General features: G+C 35.2%; 1 protein-coding gene and 1 long non-coding RNA gene across 2 annotated transcripts in view; one reads left to right on the top strand and one right to left on the bottom strand.

The window, feature by feature from the left end:
• The first annotated feature begins 585 nt into the window (after positions 1-585).
• Positions 586-10470, top strand: LOC146599017 (uncharacterized). Its single transcript, XR_014895158.1, has 3 exons — positions 586-688; positions 8597-8781; positions 9835-10470. It is a non-coding gene; the product is annotated as an uncharacterized LOC146599017 (long non-coding RNA).
• The window catches only part of STK17B (serine/threonine kinase 17b), a 21766-nt gene continuing 2501 nt past the window's right edge, over positions 6719-25983 (bottom strand). The window contains exons 2-8 of the mRNA XM_085299496.1: positions 24076-24246; positions 19202-19414; positions 13955-14099; positions 13472-13598; positions 12355-12403; positions 10817-10996; positions 6719-8758 (exon numbers count right to left, since the gene is read on the bottom strand). Of these exons, the coding sequence (XP_085155622.1) occupies positions 8476-8758; positions 10817-10996; positions 12355-12403; positions 13472-13598; positions 13955-14099; positions 19202-19414; positions 24076-24197 (1119 nt within the window). The 5' untranslated portion in view covers positions 24198-24246 and the 3' untranslated portion in view covers positions 6719-8475. The remainder of the gene's footprint in view (positions 8759-10816; positions 10997-12354; positions 12404-13471; positions 13599-13954; positions 14100-19201; positions 19415-24075; positions 24247-25983) is intronic.

The raw sequence follows: 25983 nt of genomic DNA, 5'->3' as shown, positions 1-25983 counted from the left end.
CGCGACCGTTAACGGCTGCCGCCCTCCCCACACGCGCAGCGAATCCCAACACACAGGCGCGAGGCCGGCGGGGAGCTGATTGGCCCTTGCGGGGGGGCGAAGCACACACGGCCGCCGGCGCCGTTGGTAAGGGGGCGCGTGGGGCGCAGGGAAGGCGGCCGCCGCCGCCGCCCTSCCCGGCGCGGCTGTGCAGGGCTTGGGGCTCCGCGCTGGCTCACCACGCCGCAGCTCTCTTCAGTGCCTCAGCAGCAGAAGTGGTATGCTCCCCGATCTAATTCTTCTGTTTCTAATGAACCTTGCAGTGTTGTATTAGTTGCAACTGCTGTAGAAGAATTGTTGCTTTACGGTGAGCCTTCTTTATTTGAAGTAGAATACTTCAATACGCTTTAAATACACTTTTAATACACTTTTAAAATATGCTTTAAAATTGACAAAAAGGTTACAAACCCAAAACAGATCATTCCTTGCTTTTGATAACAAAGTTTCACATAATTAATTTTTGTTCTTTTCTAACCTATTGCAATGTGTTTTTAGCTACTGCAAGTTGAATTTCAACTTTGCTATTGTTACTTCGCTGTGAGAATAAAATTGTCTTCTTGTAGAAAGTCACTGGACTCCCTGTAAGGGCCTCCTGATTTCAGGAAAACAAGGATAGTTAAATTGCTTCAGATATTTCACACCTGTTGAAGTAAGTATTCATTCTTTTTTTTCAGACTAACTGATGCATTTGAGTGAGTGAATTCAGCTGCTTGTTCTTAGGTTGAGCAGAGACATGTGTGCTCCAACTAAACACAAAAAAGAATTCAGCTGAACTTCCAAAACCATTCTTAAAACCCTCTAATGCCCTGACTAGGGAGGATTATTATCTAAATGATGATAGTGACCTAAGATATTTCCAAGTGCAGTGTCATGTAACTAGAAGTCAGCCCATCTTGTGCACTTACACACTTAGCTTATACTCAGCGAACACTCAGTGTTTAAACAAGCTCTCATACACATGCACGCACAGACAAGGAGCTAAACCAAAGGACATTCACTTTCAGTGCTAGTGAAAACACAGGGTGTTCACTGTGTTAGGAGTCTGATACCTTGACCAATCTCAATACAAATGCTTTCTGCTGAGATTAACTTTGGATTCCAGTTGGGTATGAAATGGCTGTTTCAATGTTAGGTAGCTTGTGTGAATGCTAAATGAGAGGTTTTGATGGTGTTCACATGAGTAATGCATGAAGGGCAGTAATGCCACAGTTTACAGGAGAGTTAACCTAGTGGAAAATCCCTATAAATGAGATCTGATTCAGGCCACCACCAACCTTGTGAACTAGACAAACAGCATTATAAAGGCCTGCACATTTAAAACTTGTCACATTTTAAACATAAAAGTCCCTTGGTTACAAATCCAGAGACAAAGAGCCATTAGGCCTTTTTTGCTTTGTGCAGTTGTGCAAATTCAAACTTACTTGGAATTCCCCATGCATGTACTAAAATAGTACCAAAGCTTGGTTTTGATTTTGAAATTAGAAATACCCTACTCAAACATATCCCAGGGAGATTGCAACTGTATGCTATACTAGCTGTAATACATAACAATCTAGCAAGAAAATATGAAAAGGAAAATCCTTGCTATTTCTGTTTTGCAGTGAATGAATCAACAATTAGAAACTCTAAATACAGAAGGTAGTAGCACATTCAGTGCACACTGATCTACCTGAAAATTCTTCTGGTCATTACAATTCCTACTGCTAGAATGTGACTTTTCTTCATTATCTGATTAGGAAATTGGAAATACTCACCTGCTTTTACTATTTGGAGAAGGAAGGACACAGTTAAGTTGCTAAACTTAGGAATGTTATAGAGAAACTAAATTTTTCATATGTAGTATTTTTCACTATCAGTAAAACTTTGTACTTTGCAGAAAACTAAGATGTTCTGTGCTGCTGTTTATTCTTTTCCCCCTTTTTTCCACAACTGACTCTTTTCCAGCAGTGATCAGTTAAGCAGTTTATTTACATGAACATAAAAACAGTTGATTTCATTTGCTTTGTCAAGACCACAAGAAGGTATATTGAAAAAAATGGTTTATAATCTGTTATTTGTGTTTAGATGAAATCTCACTTTCGTATGAAATCCCATCAGTCATATCTAACAAAACAACCAAAATCTAAGTTCACCAGTAAAAATGAGATCAAAAGGATAAACCAGTGAAAGAATGAAAAGGAAGTACACAGAAAAATAAAACAGATACTCCAAAGTATGTTTGTTAAAACCTTTCTACAAGTAATATAAAAGAAAGGAGTCTTAAAGTCTGTTATTACTGAAGCCTACCGAACATAGGCATTCAATATCATATAGTTTGAATATTATCAAATAAGATTTTAGAACTAAGTTTTCATTATATGAAAGACTTAATGACATACAGTTTTTATTCTACCTTGATACCGGAGTAAAATTCTAAAGTGCTAGTAATCAAGAACTTTNAAAAAAAAAAAAAAAAACAGAAGCAAAAGTACTGAACAGTTGAGTAATACAGCTTATTCTTTGGGATTAACAAAACTTAAGCCAGAATGCTGTGCACAATGAAATACTTCACTGTCCAGGTGTTTTGTCTTCAATGTGGAAAAAAAAACCTTCAATTTTTACCCAAAGTAGTTACTGGCATGCTGTTTTGACTATAGCAAATGAATAACATTTGAAAGTACAGACTAACAAATGTAGTAACTCCTGTATATACAAAATTGAAAATTTTCAGATTCAAATCTTGCTTTAAAAATAATTTTGAGAAGGTTTTTTTTTTTTTTTCCTTCCCCAGAGGCTTCCAATAAAGTCTGAAGAGCATGTAGCTAGTGTGAGTATGGAACAGTATGCTTTAATGCAGCGTAGGTGTATCTTCTTAAATGCCTATAACTTGTCACTCAAAGTAAGTTGTATTCCTAAATCACTCAAGACAACTTCACTAATCACAAATGAACTGTAACATTACATACTGGAATTCACTCCCGTGCTTCCTTTTCTTATACTCCGCTTGGTCTAAAATCTCTTTTGGCTATTGCTATATACATAAATAGATGTATTTTTAGTTTTAGAACTGAATATAGATTTTCTCACATCTTCCCTTCAAGGACTCACTATAGTTGTATATAAAACAAATAATTGATCTCACAGTGGAAAGACCTTCAATGAAGCAAGCAGAGCTTTCTCACAGAGGCTTCTCATGGTGTGTGTGGGGGGGTCAAAATACAAGTGCAACCATTTAGAAAATAGTGTTCTAAATATTTATTTCTAATTCATAATTGTTGTTTCGTCTTTTTTAAAAAAATACTGTCTTTAACTGTATTTTCCACAACAGCTTTTATGTGGCCAGATTATTCACTGGCTTTTTTTTTTTTTTTAATAAATGGAGTGAGAACACCCAGACAAAATTCTCTGGTGGGAAAGAGGAGAAGGAGAAATTAAATTCTTCAGATGAAGTCTATTTGAATGCAGGGTAGTTAGAAAAAAGAATTTAAGCTGTATTTTTAGGTACACCTCTCACAGATTTTTTTTTACCTTACAAATTTTATGCCACCAGTAGGCAGAACATTCATTTACCCAGATGATCATATCTCTGACTGCCTGTACCCATCTTATTAGCACCTCAGCAATCTGCAGAGCGAAGAACAGTCATTAACAATGATTTCTATAAAGGAAAAGTTTTAGTCGTTGGAATTCATGTTAGTGTGATTTAAATCAACAGTTGGTACTTAAGCTCTTCTGTGTGCAGAAGCAGGACTTGAATTTTGGATAGCAATTAAAATACAATTAGATGCAGTAATTATTTCAAAAAGATAATAAATTTAATATTTTGACTCACCATGAATGGTGAGACATTACACTTAGGCAAGTTTTCAGAGGAACAAGACCCTTTTCCAGCTCAAGAATTTCTTAAAGAACAAAAATAGGTAACTATTGCTTGTATTCCATAGTTAGACCGTATCTAAACTAATAAAACATGAATCTAAGTAATGTTTTTAATACTGTTTTTTTCTATGCAATTCTGTAATATTAGAAAATTTCCCCCTTTTTCAAAAAAAAAAAATATATATATATATATACACTTTTTTTGCTTTTACGGTCTTAAGTCTTGTTAGGCACATCCTGTGGGTTCTTCAATATGGAGTATTTAATGCAAAGAAATCAAATTGTAGACAGGACTGCAGTAGTATTTCCTTCCCCTAGAAAGGGTGATAAATACATACTTACTGTTTGTATAGTCATTCTTAGGGACATACTGTACTGTAAGACATGTTTAGTCAGACCAGTCTTTTGCTCATACCATGAAGGAACTACTGACAATCAAGAAATGACTTTGAGAATCTGAAATAGAGTTATAGCACAGATGTACCATAGACTTCTATAGTAAATGCAACAAGAAAACGATTTAAGGGGATCTGGGGATCTGTCGGCTGGAACATCTATGCCTACAATCTGTTCCATGGTCACAGCCATTCAGAAGGAACAGGAGAGTCAGCTTGAACACCTCTCAGTGCTAGTATCTCTTAAATAATAATGAGTCTTTATTTTTGCTATCTAAATTATCGTAACACTAAATACAAATATTTGTATTTCAGTTGTTGGTATGGTGACTTACTAGCTCTGGCTGCAAATGTGTTTGACCCAGAAGGTTTCTATTCACACTTTTCTCAAAGGTGAAGTCTTCATTTCACTGGAAGGCAACAGTTTTGTCACAGATGTTACTGGGTCAAAAATCATCCCTGCTCTTCCTATTCTGTTGTGAAAAAATTGATTCTTTGAATACATCTTTTATCCAAGAGTCACTTTAGGGCTAATGATGTAACAGCTGACTGGATTGAAAATTCTCTTTTTGTGCTGCAACTCATGTATGTGCTTCTGATTGAGGAAATTTGATACATTCCTATGCGCTGGTAGGTGGCTTGAAAATTCAGCTGTCATTTCATCATTAATTTGATAAACTTCATATCAGCTGACTCATCCTGTATCTTGTTTTGGTTTTTGGTTTAAAAAAAAAAAAAATTAATTGCCTATTTTTGTCTTGCCTTGATTTTGCAATATACATTTCCAAGCATAACTTATCTTAAGAGTACAATCACACTTGTCTCATTAAGACTACAGTCAGCTGTTAGAAAAATTGCTCTGACATGCCTCCTTTCTTAGAAAACCTTGGAAACGATAACAATTTTAAACAGTCTCTAATTGCTACTAGTGTTATACAGACTATAGTTTTTCTAGATGTCTTAAACTGATAAATCTAATGCATGAAATGTAAATACACAGATCATTTCTGAACGGAATGCTGCAAACAACACTGAAGCAAGTACATGGATAGAGTATTCCGTGCATTGAAAGAGAGCTCATTCATGCATTTCTAGCAATGAGGAAGTTTTCATTTTGTCAGTGAAATGTGTCTTTGTAGGAAAGGCAGCATCCAGATCAAAAGAATGAGTTGCTAGCTCTTTTGAGTACAATCCTTTTTCTAAAGAAGAGTTTCTTTAATTCGGTCTTCTACTTGAAGGAAAAAAAAAAAAAAGGCACAAATGTAGGATTAGTGCCCTAACAGCCTATTATGTGTGTAGTACTCATGCAAGTTTCCTTACATAGCTATTATGCAAAAGCCATTAGAATTTAACAAAAATATCACCTCAGTAAATACTACAAGATACAAGACCACTGCAGATAGGATCATATTTGTTTTATCTGTATAATACAGATACATAAGAGTCCCAGGGAGCTAGCTAATAAAGATATGATTAAAAACAAATGAAAAAATAATCCCCACAAACATTGAAAAATACAACCTTTATTTATTTTTTACTATAAAAAGGTAAAGAACTGCGTAGAAATTTGACTTCAGTAATCTTAATGTTTCTCATCACCCATTTACAGTTGGTAATCCCCAATAATCTGGCAGAAAGCAAGATGGGCTAACATTGTCTATAATGTATATATTTACATTCAATATAAGATATGGATGCAGAGTAATTTTTAAATAAAATCAAACAATGATGCAAACAAACCAGATTCAAGGTATACTTTTGAATTTACATAAACTACAAATAAAGTCTTTAATCCTTATCCTTGAAAAGGACAAAATTTCATTTATTGAAATTTAAAGATAAGTTAGCTCCAAAAGTAGTTAGAAATGTAAACATCAGTTACCATAATAAAATCTTTAAGGAATATTTAAGATAAAGTGCTGGCATATGCGTTCAGCTTTATTTTCTGGATGTTAAAAACAGAACACTAGTATACAAAGACATGAGATTCCTGGTTGTAATCTCAGTTTAGTAATATTTTTGGATAATTTTAAAATGTAATTAACTTTGTAAACCATTTTTCCCACCTTTATCTTTTGTAACTTTTGACAGTTTCTTCCTTTATCTTAAGTGAACTTTAAATTGTGAGTGTATGTGTATAAAACAGTTCATATTTTTAATTTACACAATTTAAATTAGACTCCATGCTGGTAGGGAATTACTTTTTTTAAATAAGACTAACTGGAAACTTTGACAATGGTATGAAGTACCTGAATACAATCCAATAACTACCTCCAATGAAATCATTCTATAGTTTCTATTATCAGCATCACAGAAAAAAGTTACATGAGAATTAATGTGCAGAGAAGAGTCACTGCAGTTAATTTATACATAGGCATTTGAGCTTCATCCATGCCAAGCATACTTGTGATTTCATTTCACATGAATTTAAGTCTTAGAAAACTTTTATTTCTGACAAACAAACAAAAACTTAAAAACAAAAATATTGGTTTTACAGGCTTTACTGCAGATGACTTCACACTTTTCAAGATGAATATCACCCAAATAAAAGACACTAGTCCTGAATTCCCCCATCCATTAAGTCAAAACCTTATACTGAAACCTATTTGCAAAAAATTTGTCTATTCCTTTTGGCACGCAGTGGGGAGATAAAAATACAACCTTTTACTTGTCATTCTGTTTACTTACTTCTCATATGATGTTCCAAWACCTCTGTTTGCTTAGTTACTGACAGATCCATAGACACATTTGAAAAAAAAAAAGAAAAAAATATCAGTCAGGACTATGATATTCTAATATACAAAAACTAAACCCAAACCAAAAGAGGGTAAATCTGTGCAGTGAGGAATGGAAAATTGCAAAGGTATTTCAAAGAGCCCTTTCAGAACATTTCTGAGAGTTTATTAACATTCTGTACACAGACTTTTAAACTCAGTGTTGTTACGATCAGGACTGTATCTGTTAGTATTTCAAGGGTAAACTATAGTTTCAGGCTGTTAAAACATGCTTAGCATTTGCTCCAAGCCAAAATTTGACATATGTATTATTTCACAGATCTTAGAAATAATAATAAGAGATATCTCTTTTTTTAAGTCTTTATGACTTAAAAAATGACAAACCTAGAAAACAAAGCAAGTTTAAGGGTTTAAAACAATTTCTGGATAGTTTGTCTAATTACTAACACACTGCAGTCCATTTCTCAGAGCGGGCATAAGTATTGTGGGTAACAATAATTGACAGAAAAGATGCACTGAGCATCTGCATTAGAAGGGCATAATAAAAAGCTGTTAAATGCAGTTTCACTGGCAAAAAAATGATTATACTCAGTTATTAGTTTAATCTCTGAAGCTTTCTTTAAGATGAGGAATAGATCATTACAGGTAGACAATACTATTTTACAGAGGAAAGGAAACCTGCAGGTGTGTCAAATATGCCCATCAGCACAGGACCTTCATCCTCTTCTAATACAACTTGCTGATAAGAAGCAAAGGGCCACTAGTGCTAGGAATGACAGTCTATCTATGCTCTATTCAATCTACCCGTATTCTATTCAAGCACTGCAGAGATTCAACACAGGAAAAATGCACACAATATGCATTGTAATCTTTAAGCAGACCAGACCAATAAGGCAGAAACATTTTCTTAACTACTACTGATCCTAGAGAAAAGGCAGTTGTCCAAATGGTCTCAACAGATGTTTGATATTCCCAAAGCACACTAATTTTTAACTTTCATTTAAACTGATGAGAATGGTTACAACTAAGCCTAGTAGGGGAGCTCAATTCAGTTTCTCTGCTTAGATCAGTTTATTATCAAGATGTAATAATAAAAATATATGTGTTACTCAACCACTGCTTGGCAAAGTTTAATTAAACTCATTTGCAGGTTTAATTTGTTCATTCTGGCATCATTTTTGGACTAAAACTTGAAAAGTGCAAATATATTTAATTATACCTTCTTTAAAAACACAACATAGAACTCATTCTATTGGTGCTATAACTTCCAATTTCTCAGGAGTTAAATCCATTGCCAGCAACGGACAGAAAAGGAAGCACCAGCATAAAAGGATCAAAAGTGCATTTCCAGTACATCAATGCTGCATGAATTGGCAAGTCATAATCTTATATTCACCCCTGGAATAGATTATGCTAAATTCATTTCAAAAAAAGTCTATAAAAACACATTAACATATGAAGTCTGTCATGAAGTCTTGTGGATACTGCAATGAATCATCAAACCGAAAGCGTTTGGAGACTGTACTGCTGTCCTCTGGAATGTTTTCTTTGTCTTCCTTGTTGCCACAGGTACCATTACAACTGGATTTTATATTCCGCTCTTCTGAGCATTTTGTTGTGTGTCCTGGCATCACAGAAGGGCAGCAAGTTTCTTCGGGGCTACACAAGAGTATGAAATCCCCTTGCTGTAACCACAAATGAGAGAGACAGGCCTCTGCTGTGGGTCTTTCCCTTTGAAAGAAAAATATCAAGAGGTAAGTTGCTTAAGTCATTTCAGAAGCAGAAAAAAATAGAATTAAAGTAGTTTTGACATACACAGAGAATGAATTTTAACCACAACTGGCATTACAGAGGGAACAACATTACACAGTTAACATTACTGCTTTTCCACCCACCACCAAAGCTACTAAAAAGTGCAATAGAACCTATTGCAGTTCAGGGTTCATTGTTAGCAATGTGCATCTAGATTTCAGTTGATTGTTCTCCCTATTGCTCTATTTCAAAACTGGTAAATTTTTAATCAGACCAAGGATCAGGTATTTTCTAGATAGTATTCATAGTTCTTTAGTATGTTTTCGTTATATATATGTACATACTTACGCTTTTTAAGTCCTACATTTTACATAGACTATTTCAAGCAGGAAATCTTTATTTAATGAATGTTCAGTCATTCGGTTTTCAGGGAGGACCAAATGTGGGGAATTTTTCAAGTATATCAGACATTTTACAGTATTTTACTATTGGAATCACCCTAGACTGGTGTAAATTATTCCAAAGTTACTTCCAAACAGACTTGAGATCATCAGATAGTTCCGTTAAATAATCTAGTGCAGTGCTACTATATGTGTTCTGGATTGGCAAGTTCCACAAAACTGAAAATACAATAGAGCCCACCTACCTGCTCCCAACTATGCAGAAATGCATAAATATTTTTTGGTCAGAGACCGCTGACTTTATGGAGATGACAATCTTGGACAGATTTTTCCTCTAACGTTCAAGAAGGTATAGTCATTAAGCAATGGAAAGGGAAAAGCAGTTACTAAGAATATAATGAAGACTCTGGGATGCCCAGAGGCAAGACAGCAAGTATAGTAGCTGTAGCAGAACATCAAATTTCCCACAGGTCCAAACTAACATTTACTGAAGCAGGGTCTTCATAATTCTCTCCCTGATGATACAATGGTTCTAAGAGCTCTTTCGGTTCTTAACAAACCCTTTATGTGAGATTATAAAATAGAAAGTACTTTTCATCCTTGATCTTGTCCTGGCTAGACATAAGGTAACGTGGAGTCTCTATTTCCTCAAAGCAGGCACTTCACAGATGTCAGCTGCCACCATCACCCTCCTACCAAAAAGCCTCCTCCTCAAACAGCAAGGCTCACTCCTGTTCTGTGGCACCTCTCTGAAGAGGATAGTGATTGCCAAATACAGATGAAAACATGCAGCACTAGAACTGATAATCCCTGACCATGCCTTGTAGAATATGACCACCTGACTTTGCTAAACTCAGATACTGTTACAAGATTGAGTCATTCTCCAATTGCCTTTTGAATTTTTTTTCTTGCATTTACTTGTGTGACAGTTAAAAATTCAGTATGTAACACTATACAGCAAGGGCACACAGTTTTTGTGTACAATTCTCGCGCTTTCAGAGACTAACATCTCACAGTTCAGCTACTCTGAAAGGCCTCTGAACTCACAAGGAACRTAAAGTTATGGAAATATGCATTAGAGGTACAAAAGTTTGTACTTTTGATTGAGAATGCTTTTGACAAGATTGAACATAGCAAAACGCTATTCATTCCTGAAGAATGTTCAATCACAAGACTATAAAGTTTATGTGTAAACTGTATTAAAATAAAAAAGCTGCATTAAATATGAAACAAAGCACTGTATCAAAAAGATTGTATTCTTTTTTCTCTGCACATGGAATAATAAAAGGTTAAGATACAGACAAGAATCTGATCTTTCTAGAATGTATTTCTTAAGATTTGTGATCATCTGTCTTCCAAACGGTGGTACAAAAAAAGTCGAAGTGAGCAAACTCAGAGCACTGACCTGAAAACAATAGCCAGACACTGAATCAAAGATCCTTTTCTTACATTATGGAAAACCAGAAGCCTGCATTTTTAAATATCAAGCTGATACTACCCAGTGATCAAATCAGTGCATTTTGAAATGTGTAATTGATCACATCAGTGATACTAAACTTTTGTATTATTATTCACTTTATCCAGATGCTTCAAAAACACAAAACAGAATTCTTGCCCTGATGAATTTGTTACTTACTCTGGATTTTTGATGAGAAGCTTTTGAACAAAGTCTCTGGCAGGCTGTGAAATTGATGAAAATGTTTCTTCTGAATAATCAACATTAACTTGAGATATATTAAGGAAAGTTTCTTGATTATCAGCTCCCACAAATGGAGATTCTTGTGTTAACAGCATGTACGAAATTACACCTATGTTCCTGAGATAAGAACACAACGTGTCATCCTACATAGGGTCAAAGTCCCATGTCCCCCATTTGTTGTGCTGCAAATGAGAACTTTTTGATGTATGCCATACCCAAAAGAAGTAGAAACAGCATATAATTTCTTCACTTTTATGTGATTTGGCTGTGTGTGCACGTACACACAGATGGAAATGTATCCATGTATCTCAATGAAGGGATTTCTGAAAATTGCTTACTGTCACAGACACCGTTTTCCTCCCACTGAGGCTTTTAGGAGGAGCAAATATAAAGCTTGACATAGCCAGTTCTTGGAGGTATGGCAATTCTGGAAGTCAGAATTTGCAAAAAAAAAAAATTAAAAAAAGACTTTCAATCTGCACRTAAATAAGCAACACCTATCTTGCATGTTTCATAACAATTCTGGGTGAAGTATCGAAGGTCGACATTTAGTCAACCTGTCGGTAGAATTAGAATCTGATTTGTGCCACAGTATCCTCCAGCTCAGATCTTTCTCCATAAGAACATGAAAGCAAATACTGTATCGTGTGATCTGTTACACATCTGAGATGGTTTCTTAATGCATGGAAAAGTGTCTAACCTTAGTAGCGATCAGTATGGAAAAATGTAGCTGCTGTGTACTAGTATTCTGAGCATACAACCAATAATTCGCTTTTATCTCTTCCCATAACAACAGAGAAATAATAAGTTGTTAAAGTTCACAAACAGATTTAATAACTTTTTTATGGGTTAAAAATTCTAAAGGAGTAATCAGATCACAGCAACTTTCAAAATCAAGTTGTGTGTTATTTGTGTATATAAGCACATCTCAAAGTTAGACTTCACACTAACATGGCTCATTATGTTGATATATGAATCCACAATCAAAAAGTATAGCTTTAAGTAGCCTAAGATACTTGTTTCGTTTAAGTCATTCTGCAGAAATTGATACTGCTCTAAAAACAAGAAGTGGAAAGTTACATTCTTAACATTTACATAGTAAGGGTTTTTTTGGGGGGTGAGGGTGATAGACATTTCCCAAAGTAGCTAATACCTGAAGYAGTTCACCAGTGTTATCCACAAGTAACTAATACCTGAAGTATGTTATCCAATAATAATAATTATTCCCTTAGAACAAAGGTCCATGCTCTGTGTGCTCAAAAGCCACTGGCATTCCCTACTAATTGTGGAACAATACAGACCCATATGCAGTAATCCTTGCCAGTGCCAGTATATATCCTGAGCACTGTCTTTCTCCTTTTTTGTAAGTATTTTTATAAGCAAGATGATAAAATTGCTCAAAACCTGCATCTAGCCCTTAGATTGCTAATTGGTCATACCTGCCTCATCAAAATGAATTATAGCACACAACCTACCACATATCCGTAGCTGTGGTAATAGGATCGTAGTTTAAGATTTCTGGAGCTAGAGAAAGAGATGGGAGAAAAAAGATGCTTTAATAGGTACTATATATTCAAGTGTCCTTTCAAACATACTCTGATTTTTTGGGCAAAGTTTTTTTGCCAACCAGTAGTATAAGACTAAGCATGCAGTTTAAATAATCAAGTTTATTATTTCAAGGCACAAGTGTGAAAATTGTTATGTCAGTTCGATCAGACACATTGACACTTAACTGGTTCAGACTTAAATTGTAATACATGGCATAAAGTCTATTCTAAGTCCCAAAATATTTTAAATTCAGATGGATGCACAGATAAGATCTTTTTTAAAAAGGTTTTCCAGTATATAGCTTTAAGAAGAACACATGGTAACAGGTGAAGAACAGAACAGTAACACTGTGAAGTCAGGTGATTAGGCCATTTTTAAGATCAGCTGCTGTTAGTATATGCTGGATATCACACTATGGATCACAGGCTTAAGTGCTCCTAAAAAACGAGTGTAGACAGACCTTTAAGGAAACCTGCTTCACAGAGAGGATCAAGTCATAATGACATTTGCTTTCCCAAGAATATTTTGATCTCATTAAATCATCATACTAAACTGTATACCTAATTCAACTAACATGCTTTTCGTATGCACGCTAGAGTTGTGTTTCAGCTCTAATTGCAAAATTTTAACAGTCAAAAATTCTTAATTTAACCCATAAAGCTACTCAGTTGTAAAGAATGCACCACAGCAAGAACTATAGCATCGAATTAGAGGTGCCCTTATTGATATAGTCTGGAAGTTTCCGGGGTTAGGTTTAGCTCAGTTGGTTAGAGCATGGTGCTAATAATGCCAGGGTTGCAGGTTCGATCTCCGTATGGGCCACTTGTCTGAGGGTTGGACTAGATGATCTCCAGAGGTCCTTCCAATGTTAGCAATTCTATGATTCTATGAAATATTCTCTAAAGGAAGAGAACAGCAAAACAAAATGTTGCTTTGTCTTGTTCTTCTTTCTCTAGTAATGGCTCATAAGTTCACAAGTACGATGTATGAACTGTTGTTTCCAGGAAACTGCACATCAGAAATTTTAAAGGAATTCTTCCATACCTAGATATTCTGTTGTTCCCATAATTTGCCGCAGTTCACTAGAATTCTCAATCTTCCGAGACATACCAAAATCTACAATCTTTACATCACCAAGAGGATTGACACTGCTCAGCAAGATGTTCTGAGGCTAGAATAGAAAAGTTTTACTTCTTTATTTCATAAACTACAAGCTGCACAAAAACAATATACCAAATGACATTCCAGTTCATATTATGCAACACTTGTTACTAAATTTTATTTAAAAATTTTTTAAAAAATGCTTATACTTGCAGTGCTTATACTATTTTGACCACAGAAATCTGCGCATTGCTAAACAGAACAGAGACTGTTTGTATTCTAAATAGCCTTCTGTATTCTATATTTTTATTTAATCGCTAATATATTGCCTCTTTTCCTCATCTTTGTTATAACAAATGATTTTGATGCTTACAATATTAAATTGAAGGTAAAGTACTAAAAGAAAAAAGTATGATGTTGCTTCACCTTTAAATCAAGATGCACAATATTGTTTTCATGCAAGCAGCAAAGTCCTTCAAGTATTTGTCTTATAAGTTTTATAATATCACTTTCACCAATTCTGTCATCCAGGTCTGGGATGCATAAGTTAAAGATTTCTCCTCCAGCAGCACTGAAATACATTCAAGAACACTGATGTATTAAACTTGAAATGTCAAGCTTAGATGAGAAGAACTTTACACATAGTATCTATTTATATCAATTTTATATGTGTTTGTGTGTATATATATATTTATTTATTTATTTACTCACTATTCATCCTAGAAGCTGCCGAGAAAATTATTTTTTAAATACATACATGCCAAGACATAACATGCAAGCACTTAGAAAGGGAAAGAATGAGGAGGGGGAAATCTAATGATGGGGTTTTTTTTTACCTCAAAGCAGGCAATAGGGGTTGAGACAGTAAAAGAATTTTTGGTCAAATTCCTCACAACGTTTTGGAAATCTCAGCCTTGCTTTCTTGCAATTGGGCCTGACCAAGCCTTCATGAAGATGAGCTCCATCATCATTCTGTAATGGAAGAAACCTACCTCTTGAAATGAAGCCTAGAATTTCTGGAACATGTCCAAGCCTTCAATTAGGCTAGTTCCATAAACAATTTGAGGGAAGAAAGCTCAACAGTATTCCTATTGTTGGATACACTATTATTTCAAAAGGTACAAAACAATCTTATGCAATAAATAACTAGAGTTGCTGAAGAATATTTCTGGGTGGGAAAAAACTGCACAGTTACTATTATAGGTCCTGCCATTCTGATGAAAGACTAAAAATCACATATTTCTGTCAGAGGTACCAGGAAAAGAAATCTAGCACTCTGATGATGTTGCAAGACACAACTTTAACATGGAGCTTAGTCAGCCAATTAACAGTATCTTCCAGAACTCCACCAGATACAAAATATTCAGAAATACAGGACCTCAACTTTGTCACTTTGAAATCTCCAATTCCAAACTAATAACAAAGATGAGATTGACAAGCTTCAGGTTTTCACACAGCAACTCAAAATGGCTCCCTCAGAATAAGGCTCTTACTTCCTTACCGAAAACCCTACCATTAGTAGAGCATAAAGGAAACCTGAAAATGACCTTGTGTCATTGTGCTGTGTGTGGTTTCTTGGTTATTATTGACACTGTGGCAGTACAGAGTGTTTCCTTTCATGCAGACTTTGAAACCATTACTCAGACTGCTTTAACTGCATGAGATTTCTCTCTCTTTAGCATAAAGGAGTTCCTCAGAACTACCGATCAGTAAGCCAGAATTCCATCCTTAATAAAACAATAATGTTTATATTAAAAAAAAAAAAAAGAACTAAGATAATGGACAACATGGATAAACACAGTTATTACCCTGCTGGAGCTCTGCAAGATGTCAATAATGCACGATCTGATGCTTTCTATGACAAAAATGTGGATGAAGGGAATGGATATAATTTACTTCAACTTTAGCAAGGCTTTCAATGCTGTTCTTTCACAAGATTCTTGTATCGAAGTTGGATACAAGTTGATATGGGTGGATAATGGATGGATAAAAAGCTGAACAGCTCTGCTGAAAGGCACTTGGAGGTCCTGGCAGACAGCAAGCTGAATGCAGCAAAGAAGGCCAACAGCATCCTGGGCTGTAATAACAGTCCATAGCCAGGCAATTGAAGCAAGTGACTCAACTCAGCACTTAACAGACCACATCTAGAATATCGCCSCCAGTTTTTGGCTCCCCAATTCAAGATACTAGCAAACTGGAGTGAGTTCAGCAGTCAGTCACCAAATCAATAAGTAGGTAAGAGTACCAAATAAGCTGTAGCATAACTAAATATAAGGTATCTTGAGAAAAATAATCTAATACAAGCTTATAAAACACTAAAGTTGGACCTGGCAGTTACAACTCAGACGTATCTCAGAGTAATTGTTGACATTTCTCTGAAACAACTGGACCAATGCACAGCAGCAGCCAAAGAAGGGTAACAAACATTGCGTATCATCAGAAGGCTGCTGAGAACAAAACAAAGCAGCAAAACGTTGCTCTATGTAAAATCTTAGCGTACCTCAAGTACTGCACACAGTTCTGGTCTCCATATCTTCAAGAAGGTGAAAAGGCAAAGAAAAATAAGAGAACATAACAGTTGCTTTACAAGAAGAAACTGAAGAGTCTGACTCTTCCGTTTGAAGAGGAGAAGGCTGTCGGGGGAGAGGGGGGTACAAGAATAAGCCCTAAAAAACACCAAGGCTGGTTCAGAGATGAACTGTTATTCATCGAATCCCACAATATGAAAAATAGGAGGCACCTGATGAAACTAGTAGATGAGTTTAAAACAAATATAAAAGAAAAGTATTTCTTCACATAGCAGGTAAAGAACATCTGCGATTTCTTGCCACAGAAGGTAGAGAGACAGATGGTACCAGCAGGTTAAAAAAGGATGAAACAGATTCACAGACTAGAGGTCCATAAACAGATATTAAAAAAAAAAACAGGAAAAGATGTATCTTCTGCTATCCTCAGCAGAATACYTGTGTTTGCTGGGAGAGTACAAGGAGAATGGACAGCAGAAAGTGGATAGGCTCATTTGCATCTTAGCTCTTCCTAAACAGTATATCCTTCAGGCATCCCTAGAAATAACCATGGGTTAGATCAACCACTGACCTGAGTGTGTATGGCCTTTCCTAGTTCTGCATAAGCAAAAACTAGATGGATTTGAAAATTAATTACTACAGCTGCCAGGTACAGCTGTAAAATGAATTAGTTCAGCTGCCAGGTTTCTCTCCCTGGATAAGAGGTTTCTCCRGTTAACTTTGAGTCACAGATTAGAAGAGTAATAATCTTTTTTGTGGTACTGTTGAACAAGTGTTGAAAAGTGTTCAAGCCTTTAGCAATTCTTAATAAGGCCATCTTTGTAGAGATGACTGGCATCTATTCCTCTGTTTTATTTAAAAGATATGAGCTTTAACATACACTAATTCTCCCTATTACATCTTCCAAAGAACCCCATCAACATACTCCAACAGTATTGAGGACCATATGTAACCGGAAAACTATGGTGAAATGGGAAACACAAATTTACAACTGAGAGAATCATTTCTAACAATTCTTTGAAAGTAATGCATTTTAATGAGAAACATTAGTAAGTCCTGCATCTTCTGGCACAGAAGTAAATAATATAGAAGTGTAATAAGCCCTCCACTCATCTCAACAGCATTAGGAAAGCTTACTACAAAACTTCTGAACACTGCTATAAAGTAGACCATTAAGATTAACACCATATTACTAGGAAGTAGTATCATTACAGAGCTGCAGTAAACAAGGCAAAGTTGGCTGAGCTAAAACGGAAGTACAAAAATCAGTATCACTCTTATGTGAACATGCACTTAATAAGAAGTTCCAAACTTGTCACCTGGAATTTGCCCTTACTTCTAGATTATTAAATTAATATTTCAAGAAGAACAGATAATACATTTGGAATAATGTAGTTCCATATAAGAACGCTCCCCCCCCTTTAAAAAGAATGTATATATGTATATATAATCGAGACAGAGAAAAAGAGAGAGCGTGAGCAACATGGTAAATTCAAATTAATCTGTCATCATGGGTATAGACTACCATTCATATCTCTTCTTCTCTTTATACATAAAGCCTAAATCGTAGTCAGAGGAAGCCTTGTTGAATTCATTTCACAATTCACTTTTTTGTTCCTTACATTCTAAACAAATATTTACATATACAATAAACATGATGGATAATCCAAGATAGATTCTCAAATAAGGAGACTTGTTTTCAGAGTTGATAAACAGCCACAAGGGCATCTAAAAAAATAGGGAATTTTTTGAGAAAACAGAAGCTCAGAATCTGCAAAAGGATTGCAAGTTTTGGATGACCAAAATGTGTCAAGCAGTGATCAAAGCTGACAGAGCATGCATGTGTGCAGTTCCTCTGAAAGGCAAAGTCAATTTGTTACTCTAAATCAGTGGTTACCTTTTTTAAAAAAAATATTTAATACGCAAAGTGCTGTAGTCCCCAAGGACTTTCTCTCTGGTCAGTTTGACATGAAGGATTATTTTAAGAAAAAGAAAAAAAAAAAACAACACATCCTAGAATTTGCATTCAGTTTTTATATTAGGTTAACCTGCTTAAAAATTCATCATAGAGCTTCTTACAAAATTTAACTAGCAGAAGAAATAATCTGTTCAAATTAAACAGACAATTAGACTAATTTTGATTAAAATTACCACCAAGTGAAACAGTATTTAAATACACAAAATAAAAATATTTAAACTTGAATCAAGAGTAAAATCAATTGTCTGTGCATCTAGGAGTTATTCAGTGAGGAGAGAAAAAAGAATTTCCACTCTATTTTTTGAAAGCTTCTGGTATCAAAGGTCTGTCAAAAAAATTTTTATCAGTCCATCCACCACATCATGTAGGGTCTTAGGCTTCCACCTATATTACTGACAACATTTAGTAGTCAACTCCTTAAGTATCCGGGTCCAATTCTGTCTTACTTTTAAATCTGTCACAATGATCAAATCACACTTACAAGGATACCAACAGTCAGAAGAATGTATCCATTCACTGAAAATGGTACTTGGAACACTTTTTTGCATCAATCTATGAGCTAAATAATAAGCATGTCAGACTTCTTAAAAAAAAAAAAAAAAAAAAGCATGTAAAAGATGTAAAAGGAAAGAGTAAGACTGAGAATATTAGACTTTCACTTCAACCAGATCAGTTTGCTTGTTTTKCCTGTATGAAATGTGATGCTTAGTCTCACTGTCCTGGCATTTACATCCTAAGGATGTAAAGCACAGCTACACTGTACATTTCCCAGTTTTCTGTTGTTTTAACTAACACATTCATACAACAGAATGGGTGCAGTACTTTTTAAACTTTTGAGTACAGAACTGGGATAGGTTTTGGTCTATTTTGCTTTAAGTCTCTACTCCATATTGTTTGACATAACTCTTTAGCTGTGGATGTAACAAAATACACTTACAACATTCACTACAAATATTTGTCATTAACAGCAATGGATTCAACACTTACATTTACATGAAAATAAAGCAAACCAAAAAAGCCCTAAGAGTTTACTTAAGTATATCTTAAGAAAATCCTAGCATCATACATACCATGTACTGTTGTAATTCCTCTAGGTGTTCAGGCAACTTGCACTAAAAATTGACAGATTTGTAATTACAAACACAGAACATCTGACGAAAGTGTACTTACTATTCCAACACTAAGATGATTTCATTTGCTGTTTCATAGACTTCATGGAGATTGACTATGCGAGGATTAGATTTCATTAATTCAAGTACAGCAATTTCATGAAGAATCTCTGCTTTGCAGTCCTGACCTCGTCGTCTTTTCTTTAAAAATTTAGCTGCGTATTCTTGACCTGTGGATTTAGCTATACATTTTCTAACCACAGCACATCTTCCTCTGCAAAGTAAAAGGGAAAACATTAAAACCTAAGATATAAAAAGTAAATAAATTTCCATTATAAATAAAAAGGCATGGCAAGTAACTGGAAATTAGGAAAACCGTCCAGGGAATGTCATGTTTGGCTTGTTCTTACCTGTTCCCTGGATATTTGCTTTTCGTCACTGTTAGAGCAATAAGCTAGATGGAACTGGTGTGACAAATTACAATTCCTCTTACATATGTAGAGTAATTAGACATTATATCAGAGTATCTGCTACATGGGCATTCTTGCTGAAGGGTCACAGAATCATAGAATAATTCAGATCAGAAGGGACCTCTGGATAGCTCTAGCTCCTGCTCAAAGCAGAATCAGCTATGAGGCTAGACCAGGCTGCTCGGGGCTTTGTTCAGGCAGGTAATATATAACAAAAGAAAAATCAAACTCAACCAAATTATAGCACTTAAAGGATACAGCAAACATCTGTTAAAAGTAGAAAACAGACACAGAAAACAAAGTCTATTTGTATACCTTCTATGGCGAAGGGGAGAAGCTCTGCACAGAAAATTTTAGAGAGCTAAAAAAAAGTTCCTTTCACAAACCATGTAGTACTGCTAAAAACTCAGTTCTGTGCTTTGTTAAAGAACAAAACAAAAAACCCACTACTTCACATTCCCTTTTCTCAATTACAGTTAGACAAAGTCTGCTGTTTAATTTCCTAGCCAACTGTTTAGGTATGGAAACAAAAATGTATTTTTGGCAAAGATATGTTTTTAAAAGAAAACCACATACTGTAGTTAGAACACCATGCTGACCTTTTGAAAAATTAGAGGAAAAAATGCATTTTTTAAGCCAAGTTATAAATTCCTGAAAAAACAAAGTTTTATAATCACAAGTTACGCATTCCCAAAAATGCCTAGTTGCATACTTACAAAGTGTTTTCAAATCATACAAGAAGCATTCTCTTTAAAAAAAAAAAAAAACTTACGGGCCAAAATAAATTATGTAAAGTTCCAAAAACAGTTATAAAACTATGTATCAAGAACAAGATCTACTCTTACATCTTTGAACAAACAACACTTTTCCATGTGTTCTTTTTTGCCACCATAGCACACAAAGGACAAACCTATGAAGGGGTTGAATACTCAAATACTCGCTGTCTGATCTGCCTTCTCAACTATATTAACTTCTTCAGTAGAAAATATTAGCTCTTCCAGCAAGCTTTGCCCTTCTTCTGGTACAAAAGACTGCTTAAAAGGAATGTATCTAAAATGAAAGGCATGTTTTAGGCATCTTTCAAAAAGACCCTAGATTTCAATGTTTTACCAAAAAAGTACAAGTATTTCCCATCATAAATCAGATTACCATATCTGTTAAATACTGTTTGTACAAGTCTGACAAAATTATAAAACATGAAGAGTTGACCTTTATTGTATTTCTATCATTTATGTAGAAATAAATTCAACAAAACAGCTTCTCTATTATTTTTCAGTATCAGCTACCTGTGGATTTTGTACATTTTTGTCCTTGTTTAAACATTAAGTTTAGAAAGGTAGAAGTATAAAACACAAAAGAAAGCAATCAATTTAAGAGCTTAAAGATCATTTACAATCTGATATATGCACACTTAATTTAGAAAGTATCTACAAGTCTGAAACAACTGAACGCTTTCCTAACTCTTAAAGCAACTTACTGTTGCAGAGCATTTAAAGTTTACTGAGCTGAATTTTATAATATACTTAACTCTGAAGATAGTCACACACAGTTTATATTCTATTTTTAAATTTCACATCACCCTGTCAACCACAAAGTTTCCCCAAAACTAAAAAAAAAGGGGAACTGTTTGAGTTTCATGAGAACAGCAAGATCCTCCCTTAGAGTTTTTGCACATCTTCTGTACAATAACCGTGGATGCAACAGCTTAAAAGGGTCAGCAGTATCTCCAGAAAGGACTGATAATGTATGAATTTCTATCTGTTTATGGTGTATTTATAGTGTGTCAATTATTAAAATTTAAAGTTAKAAAGTGAAAGAATGAGACTTCACATCTTTGAAGAAGTCAGCAAAAAGATAAGCATCGTAAAAAAACAAATAGCTGTACTCTAGCAAATGCTATTACTATGCACCTCTGGCATACAAAAATGTATTTCATAAACATATTGCATTTGCCATGCAAATATAAACTTTTACATAACTCCCCATCCCCCCTTTCAATATAATTTCATTTTCTGTTGACTGTTAACCTTTACCATGTGAATGGATGCTWCAATTCCTTTGTCTAGCTTCTGCCTTTCCTCTCTCTGCACAGACTTCAGTGTTTCATCACTGACTCCATGTCTTTTACCTTGAATAATTTTCACCATATATCTTTCTCCATCCCTCTTTTACCCTCACACTGCCATACTACTGTGCCCCAGCAAACAGGATAAACTCATTTAAAGGCAGGATATATAGCTGTACATAAAACTCATTCAAATCCCTACAGCAGTATTGGCTCAGCATGTAGACAAACAGACTTTTAAAGGAAAGATAGCAAAGGATGGAGACACTGAATTAGTTTCTTTTTTTTTTAATGAGGTTCTAGAAAAAAATAACACTACACTTATAAAAGCACGTGCAGACAAGCTAACATACGTACACACCAGCAAAACTGTATTTGTGCTTGTGTAAGAATTTATGCAATCTGTGTGTCTGTGAACTAGTTAAAGTTTTTGGTTGAAGCTACAAAGCTGTCATATTACCAAGTGTCTTGAAATGTGCTGAGTTAGTTAACGCAGTCCTGACAGCCAATACCTATCTCACAAACCAGCAATAAAAAGCATCACTAAAACCTAACAGCTCATRTAAGAGGCAGCAATTCAGTGAAACAGGAGAGCTGTAGCTTGAAGAAACAAGCCTAGCCAAGTTTTCTTCAGTAAATTGTTTTGGAGCATTGGAATTTCCCCAGAAACAGGAAAAGAGAATCAAATCTCAAGTCTTGTACTGAAACAAGCACAATGGGTTCCCTCTCCTTGTGGCCTGCAAAGCAGCTGCTGAACCATTGCAGTTTAYAGCTCAGTTTTATAAGGTAAAAACAATTTCAAGTTATTTTCACATCCCAAGTTGTAAACCACAGAAATTCCACTACTTTGGAAGAAGCCAAGCCATCCGCACAGCAAGGACAGAACTACTTTAACCCACCAAACTAAACCTGCCTCACTCATGAGTCACTGTCTTAAATACCAAAAGGACCTAAAAGATAAAAGGGTGTGGAGGAAGAACTGAGGCTCAGGAAGCTTGAGCACGGAAGRGGAACAAAAGAACTATTTATTAAGTAATCTGAAAAGGAAGAAGAAAACAGCACATGAAAACAAAAGTAAATTATACATTTTAGAAAAGCCACATATAAAGGTAAATTTTACACCACTTAGGAAAAGATGTAAGTAATTTCAAAATATTTAAAAAAAACATATATGCACACTTAGGTCAGAAAAAGTCCAACAAACTGTTTGGAAAAGCTATTTCCCTGCCTCTGTTTCACTGCATTTTGGCATTAACTTTAAGTCTATTTTTGCAGGTGCAGAAAGGTATATTAAGGACTATGTTTTTGGAATCCCTGCAAAATCTATATATATGTTTGCTTCAGACATCATCTCTCAGATATGTATAATATGAAAATACAGTTTTCAGAATACTGGAGTTCTACAGGACAGCGTGTACAAACTGCTTCTGTAGAGCCTCGATTTCAGAAACAGTGCTGGCAAAGAAGGTAAGAAGAGAGAGGAAAGCTGTGGGTTGTGAGGTTCYTTTTTGTGTGTTTTTTTTAAAAAAGAAAAGAGTTGTAAAGCACCTATGCTAGAATAATCTAGAGAACAGTAAACGCTGAAGRGTTTAAATAATAAAAAGTCACATGCAGAAGAGCATCTTAGCTGACAGAACAAGTTCTGAGTGCAAAGGATCAATCTTCAGTGCATGAACTGCAGAACTGAGGTGTCACTTCCACAGCTGAAGAATTTAAGAACCTTGGAAACAAGACCAGGGAATTGCTGCTGTTATGTTTGCACGGCTTTATACACAAATGCCCTGAATATTTTGAAGGTATGAAGTAACCTAAAAATTTTAAACAAAAATCAACTCAGATATCAGTAWCAACATCATAAATATCAAGGACTTTTGAAATTATTTTACTGCAGCAAGCGTGTCAAGGAAGCAGACTATGATATTAATCGGAAATAGCAGCTTGTTAGAAACCTAGTCTAAACTGTTGACTGTGGGAGGGAGAAAGAAAAAGGTCTTTGCTAGACCTTTTTTCTAGACTTCAAAAAAAAAAAATCTATTCCAACCAACTCAAAATTCCCATTCTTGCAGTATCACCCTATGTCATCTCTTCTTTATATAGCTGGAATGTGGTACATCCCTGGACAGGAGTAATGAAAAAAAAAGAAAGAAACGTATTCCTAGATCCACTTGCTCATAGAAACAGCCTTTCTGACATGGAAAGGGCTGACATCTTATGTCTCAATGTACCTTTTTCCTGGTCCCTAGGGAACCTGTTAGATACTGCAAAGAAAGGCAGAGAGAAGGAACTATTTAATTCCCCATCAACTACTGCAACAGTTTTCCAGAAGGAAAGTCTAACACTGCACAGAGGATTTACCTGCAGCAGAAATCCCTCTTATTAAAATAAAATAAGTAGTCTTACCTTCCTAGCTCTTTAGATTCAAGCACGTAGAAATTGTGAAAATTGTCTGTCTTGATTTGTGTCTGTAGAGATGTGGCTAACAAGCCTGAAAGGCTTTTACTCTCCAGCTTTCTCCTGGACATTGTCAGGAGTAGGTCTTTCTCTTCTACCAGTCACCTTGTTACCGACAACCTGTTAAAGCAATATATACAAGAGTTTTGGAAATCTCAGTTATGCAGGAGGATAGTATACAAATATTAGGACTTAGGTCTATCAAAATAGAATAGCCTTAAGTTTGCTTAACAGTTACTAAAGACAACTTATTTAATCACTTTAAATATAAAACTTTAAAAGAATATTAATTAACAGAATCAAGTAATGCCAGGGAAATTAATTCAAATGGTAACTTTTTTTTTGTTACATCACCTTAACATTTGAGATAAGAATGCTTTTTCCTGGAGTATACTAATACAAAATTAGCCACAAGCACTAGCCTTTTTACTAGAACTAATAAATATTGTAAACATTACATTTTTTTTAATTTCATGAGAATAAGCTTACTTAACTACTGTACAGAATCTGGAGAAGTTCTAGCAATTCCCTGAAGTTTACCCTACACTTAACTAGTATTGGCTAACTTGAACAGGATTTCGTCCTTCTTGTTGTCTGCAACACAGCAGGCACAGCTAAGTACAAGAAAAAATTTACAGTAAAAATCTCCAAATTTTTTTAATTACTTGTAGCTCACTTAAGTATTTCTTTAAYGCAAGACAGATTTATCAGAAAAGCAAGACAAATCAGTGTTATTTAAGGATAAGAGCAATCTTGATTGATTGATTAAGTTAAACAGCAATGTTATCCTTAGTAGTGAAAAAAACACAAAGCAGTTTACAGTTCAGATAAAGTTAACAACCTTATAAAAACATGCTTTCAATATCCAAACAGCAGCAGTATACTGTCAAAACTTCTGGGGGAGCACTTGAACTAGTTACGACTCAAGTATTATCTGACACCCATCAAACACTGAACAAATTATCAAATCCTGAAATGAGTGTACGCATACTGGAACTTGTTTGGATTTAAACAGACATTCACACTTCAGCAGGAAAAAAAAAAATCAATATACTTTTCAAAGAGTTCCTTCTAATTAGCATCTGACAAGCATAAAATAGCTTCTTAAAAATTTATCGACGCAGTAATATGTAAGCCTTTGAATCAATTTTAGAAGCTGGGATGTTTTGGTGGKTTTTTTTTATTTATTTTTAAAAGTATGTCTTCTTTTATCCTGGATTAAAACAACTCCTCATTCAAGAGGCCAAAGCATATGTTTGAAGCTTTACGTTGGATTAACAGTAAGTTATCTTATTACTGAACACTTCACAAAAAGATTTAAATTATAAAAAAAATTACTTAAGTATTTAAGAGTTGCCTTTATTGAATTCATTTGGTAAGCTTTCATTTTTTGTTACTATTCTTAAAGAGTTACGGTTTGTTAGAACTTTTGTCTTATTCTAGATTAACTGTGTGCTAAGAAACTATCTCCTCTCGATAGGTTGGGAGCATCAAGAACACGGAAAAACGGAGAACCGTCGCCGGTGAACAGGCAACATCAGCTACTGAGGAGAAGGAGAACCGGCGTTTTTCAAGCCCAGTTAGCTGCAAAGGAAACGCCCAAATTCAAACAGGTTAACTATTTTCAAAAATAAAGGTAACACGAGTTTTATACATTGCACTTGGGGCAGAAGACGTCAGAAGTACGGCTCTCGAATAATCAGCAAAACTGCCCTGCTTTAGCTGGCGGGGGGGAGTCGCTTAAATTCACCGATTCAAAATAAAATAAAAATTGAGGCGCCGCTGCCGCGGCGGCCGGCAGCACCGCGCAGCGGGACGTTATGAGCCGGCGCACGCCACGCCACGCCACGCCACGCC

The sequence above is a fragment of the Rhea americana genome, unplaced genomic scaffold (genome assembly GCF_003343005.1).
Source record: "Rhea americana isolate MKP2758 unplaced genomic scaffold, rheAme1 scaffold_15, whole genome shotgun sequence".
NCBI classification, from domain to species: Eukaryota; Metazoa; Chordata; class Aves; order Rheiformes; family Rheidae; genus Rhea; species Rhea americana.
Note: the sequence above shows the minus strand (reverse complement) of the source record. Positions and strands in the feature narration are given on the sequence as shown.